This window comes from Coloeus monedula (genome assembly GCF_965178545.1).
Source record: "Coloeus monedula genome assembly, contig: HAP1_SCAFFOLD_330, whole genome shotgun sequence".
NCBI lineage: Eukaryota > Metazoa > Chordata > Aves > Passeriformes > Corvidae > Coloeus > Coloeus monedula.
The window spans coordinates 7,426-12,250 of NW_028120616.1; the positions used below are offsets into that span (position 1 = coordinate 7,426).

At 63.0% G+C, this 4,825-nt stretch overlaps 1 protein-coding gene across 1 annotated transcript; it reads right to left on the reverse strand.

The window, feature by feature from the left end:
- Nucleotides 1-1,593: 1,593 nt before the first annotated feature.
- LOC309585788 (serine/threonine-protein kinase pim-1-like) lies at nt 1,594-3,463 on the reverse strand (the record flags this gene model as incomplete). Its single annotated transcript, XM_082303648.1, has 5 exons — nt 3,401-3,463; nt 3,259-3,309; nt 2,577-2,943; nt 2,022-2,198; nt 1,594-1,697 (listed from the first exon to the last, which is right to left on the reverse strand). Exons 3-5 carry the CDS (start codon nt 2,920-2,922, stop codon nt 1,594-1,596), a joined length of 627 nt encoding a protein of 208 aa, XP_082159774.1. The 5' UTR covers nt 2,923-2,943; nt 3,259-3,309; nt 3,401-3,463.
- Between the last annotated feature and the right edge of the window lie 1,362 nt (nt 3,464-4,825).

Consider the following 4,825-nt stretch of genomic DNA (forward strand, 5'->3'; position numbering starts at 1 on the left):
TGAAACTGAGGATGTTTCCTCTGTAAAAAAGGAAGCTTTGTAACAATGGACCTCCCGCTCCCGGAGGAAACGTGCCATGGCCCTTGGAGAATTGGCAGTCACCGCTCACAGGCCATCGGAAAAGGGATAATTGTAACCCCCAGCTCAGCCTCCAGACCAGGGCTGACACACAGGACTCTCGCCATCCCCTCATGGTGGGATCCTGGCTGGAAGCATCACAGCTTGGGTCAGGACTTTGGGTAGAGACTTGGAGAGCCATTCAGGGCACAAGAGGGTTGGCAGCCCTCAGAAAAGAAAAGAAAAATGAAAGAGCAGGCGCTCTTTATGAAAAAACCCTTTTTTTTACCGACCCCTGTTTCGGTAGGTCACGGCAGTAGACAGAAGGTAGCACAGATTTGTAGCTGGCACCCGGGCCTGTTCCTGTAACGAGACTGGTTACTGCACTTTCCATCTCCATCAGTTGTTTTTAGGGTAGAGGAAGATATTTGGGAGGGGCACAATGGGCCCAACACCATGGGAGCAAGTCCAGGATGTCAAGAGCTTTCAGTTGTGCATGAGCAGGAAAGCTAAGAGACAGCGTCAGGCTTTTTTCTCATCCTGAAGGAGGAGAAGGGAAAATTTAGACCTGGCAAAAATATACCGTATTGGGGTGCACAAGTACAGGGAGAACCCTCCCTTGCTGGACAGGAGGTGCTACGAGCATTCAGTGATTCTTTGTTGGCATAGCAAAGTCTCCAGAAGGGAGCTGGGGAGAAATACCACTCCTTCCCCCCAGTGTTCTAAAGCTCTGGGCTACACGGTGCAACAAAGTTACCAAGAATCGCTCCCTTACATAACACAACTCCCGAATGTGAGACGGGGTTAGAGGCTGGTAACACCAGGGGGGTTCCCTTGGAGTCCCTAGGGATCACTTTCTCTGCCGCTCCTTCCTCTGCAGCGGGGGTCCCCTCACGCTCTTTCCCTGCCCCAGTGTGGGAGGCTGAGCCTGCTGGAGGTGCCCATCTGTCCCAGAGACATTTTCGGCATCTGCGCATCCCTGCACAGCTCCTGTAGACGCTGCTGTCCCCTGAATCCAGGCAGACTGGGCTGCATTTGCCTGCTGCCAGTGTGAGGGGAAGAAAGAGCAAGAGTTCATTAGGGCTTGACCTGAAATGACATTCTGGTGCTTCTGCTTTTTGTCACAGCTTTGGAACCTGAGCAGCATCTCCGTCCCTGACACCCACTGGCCCTTGGAATGCACACATGAGCCCACGTATCACTTCTGGTGAACCCAAGTGGCCGCGTCAGTTTGAAAGGGCAGCTGTTGTTTCACTGTTGCATTTCTTGGCTGGTTACAGTCCCTCCTACCTGTACTACAGCCTGTGCTTGAAGACACAAAACTGCCATGACGCCTTGAGGAAAGGCATCAAAAGCTTGACAAAGGCTGAAGGGAACACTCTGATTACCCCTTTTCCCAAGAGGGTTCTTTAGCTGAAGTTGCTAACCAGGACCAGACTTGACACCGCGGCATGGGCTTGTGGTTGTTTTATTTCTCGAGCCCTCAGTCCTGCGTGGGACTCGGTAACCGGGTGCTGCAGAGGCTCCGGCAAGGCATCAAAGACGCCTGCCCCGCACCCAAGGGTGGCGCAAGATCTCCTCCAGCGCTGGCCTGTCCGCGGGGTGCTTGGACAAACACCAGCGGATCAGATGTTGGCACTCTGGGGAGAGAAGCCAGAAAGCGCCGGTCACTTGCAGAAGGCTCCTGCCCAGCTGCTCCCGGTGCCCACAAGGCCCGGGCCGTGCTGCGTGTGCTCAGAGCTGTGCCGGCCTCCCGGCTGACTCTGCCCTTTGCGGGACAGTGGCACGGCAGGACACGCGCCACCTCCTTCAGCCAAGCGGGCCACACCGACCCCGTCGTCACGGGCCGCCTCCTGCGGCCAGCCCTTGAGGGCAGATGGGCCTCCCGCGGAGCTGCGTGAGGGCCACGCTGGGCTGCGCGGTGCCATCTGCCAAAGCCTGCCTTCTTAAGGCTGGACACCAACCTGGAGAGACCTGCTGCCAGAAGAAGAGCTGCCCCGACACGATGTCACGGTCCTCCTGGAAGGGCATGTTCCCGCAGACCATGACGTACAGCAGCACGCCCAGGGACCAGATGGTTGCCGAATGGCCGTGGTAGCAGCCAAGGCAGATCCACTCGGGTGGGCTGTACACGTGTGTTCCTAGGGGACACAGGCAGCGCTGTCCAGGCGCAGGCTGCTGGCTTCCAGAAGCAGGGGCTGCACCGGTGGCCACAACTTCCCCCCGAGGCCACCGGGCGTCCCCCAGCCAATTGGCCAAAGCCAGGAAACCATTCTGCAAGGCAAACAAGGCCAGCGGAGCAGCCCAAGCCCTTGCAGGCCTGCCAAGCCGAGCGGCCGGGGCCTGGCTTTGGCAGCCCCCCTCTGTGGGCAGGGCTGGCAGCCGGCTCCTGGGGCACAGCATCTGGCCCGTGCCAAAGGGCAGCCGGCAGCCGGCTGAATGCCGCACCCCGCAGCCCAGGAGGGAACGGGGCTGTGCAGTGCCTGGCACTGGGAGCGGGGCCCGGCCTGTGGGCTCACCGGCAAATCGCGTGAAGGCCTGCTCCTGGAGGAAGGTGCCGCAACCGAAGTCGATGAGCTTCAGGTCGCCGCTCTCCGGGTCCACGAGGAGATTCTCCGGCTTGATGTCCCGGTGCAGGACGCCGCAGGCGGTGCAGTGCCGCACGGCCTCCAGCACCTGGCAGAAAAGCCAGCGCGCCATCTCCTCGCACAGGAACCCCTGCTCCAGCAGGAAGGCCAGGAGATCCTGCGATGGCTCCGGACGCTCCATCACCAGCAGGAAGCTGTCAGGCAGCTCAAACCAGTCGAGGAGCTGGATGATGTTGTGGCAGCCAGAGCCCACCTTCTCCATGAGCACGATCTCCATGGGAACACGGGTGCCGTCGGGCTGTGAGGAGGAGACAGTGCCTCCAGCAGGCCTGATGCTGCCCTGTGCCTCCGCTGCCCCGCGCCTGGGATGCCCCAGTGCCCCCTTGGGCAGCCTCCCTGGTGCTTGGGCTTCCTCCCGCCCAGGGGATGCTTGGGGGGTGCCCCCCTGCCCGGCCCCACCACCGGTGTTCGGCATCCCCGGGCCCGCCGTGCTCCGGCTCGCACGCTGAGCCCACGCCCGCTCCCCCCGCCCTGCGCCGCCTCCCGCCCTCGGGGCCCGGCCTTATCCCTGCCCGCCGCGCCCCGCTCTGTCGCGGGGGCCCCGCTCACTCACCAGCTCGTACCACTGCAGGACGCTCTCCCGGGCCACGCGTTTGATGGCCACCTGCAAGCCCACGAGAGACGGGGCTGAGCTCAAGCCCTGCCCCGCCCCGCCCCTGGCCCTCCCCCCGCGCCCCGCCGTCCGGGCCACTTACCGGGCTCCCGTCTGAGAGGCGGATGCCCGAGAAAACGGTGCCGAAGCCACCGCTGCCCAGCTGCGGGCCCAGCTGGTACAGCTCCTGCAGCTTCTTCTTTTGCCCTGCGACCGAGACCGAGCCATCAGCCTTGCGCCCAGGGCCCCCCCGGCCAAGTGCCCGCGAGTGAAGCGGGCCGAGCCACCGCGGGCCACGTTGCTCTGACCTGCTTCCTGCTGCGCGCCGGGCAGCGGCCACCGCCTTGCAGCCGTCGGGCTGGCGAGCGGCAGAGCTGGGGCAGGGGAGCGCGCAGAGGCGGCTGCAGGAGCCGGAGGGCAGCGGGGCAGGGCGGCACCGTCGCTGTCCCCGGCATCGTGGGCTGGACTCTGCTGTTGAGGACTGCCGGGGCTACAGCCCGAGGACTCGCACAGGGGGGTGTCAGGAGCAGCTGCAAACCAGGGAGGGGTTTTTTGAAGCCGTGGCCTCAGAAGCACTGGAAACAGCCAGAGACTCTGCTGCTCTCAAGGGCCCTGGCCTGGCCTGGGGATGCCCCTCAAGAGCCCCGAGGGAGCCTCAGACAGCTCCTCAGAAGATCTCACCTGCTACCAGAAAGGCCTTCCTGGTAGTCGGTGGCCGTCTCGGAGCAGCTTCCTGGAGATGGAGGAACCTCCTGGGTCTCTTGAGGGACGTCTCCGCCACCAGGCACGGGCTGTTGCCAGCTGGCACAGCCGGCACAGCGTCCTGGGAGCTGTGGGCTGGCAACTGCTGGCTCCAGCTCACTTGCTGCTCCGCCACCTGCTCCTGAGAAGGCTCCCCTGGATCGGGCTGGGCTCCCACTTGGACTTCTGGGCTTTCCCTGGCCACGTCAGTTGTCAGGGTTGCGCCCGTATTGTTGAAGTCCGTGAGTCCAAGGGAGCTGGGAGACCTGTCCACAGGCTCTGCACCTTCTGCAGGCTGACAGGTCTCACTGAGTGTCTGCAGGGGATAGAGGCTGTCAGAGATAGCCGAGGCTCGTGGCAGGATGGAGGATCTCTGACAGCCTGAGCTTCTTGCCTGGATGGCGGGTCCCTCGTGGTGTGCCATCCTTGCAAGGCTTGAGGCTCTCCCAGGGATGGAGAATCTTGCTGGGAGCAGCCTCTTGAAGGGATGGAGGCTCCTGGAGGAGCTGGACGAGCCACAGCAGGGCAGGTGGCCTCGCTTCAGCAGCTCCTCCAGTTCTTTCCACAACGCCTGCCACATCCCAGAGTAGAGCGGCACCCATGTCCCATTGTGAGCCCAGAGCAGCAGCATCAGGTCCTGCAGCTCCTGGGCCACTGCCACGCAGGGGCCGCAGCTGCAGGGGCTGTCCAGGGGGCTCGCGGGAGCACGTGGCCGCTTGCGAGGGGTCGCCCGAGGCCTGGAGCACCTGGGAGCCACAGGGGCTCCTCGCTTCCTCCGTGAGCCTCT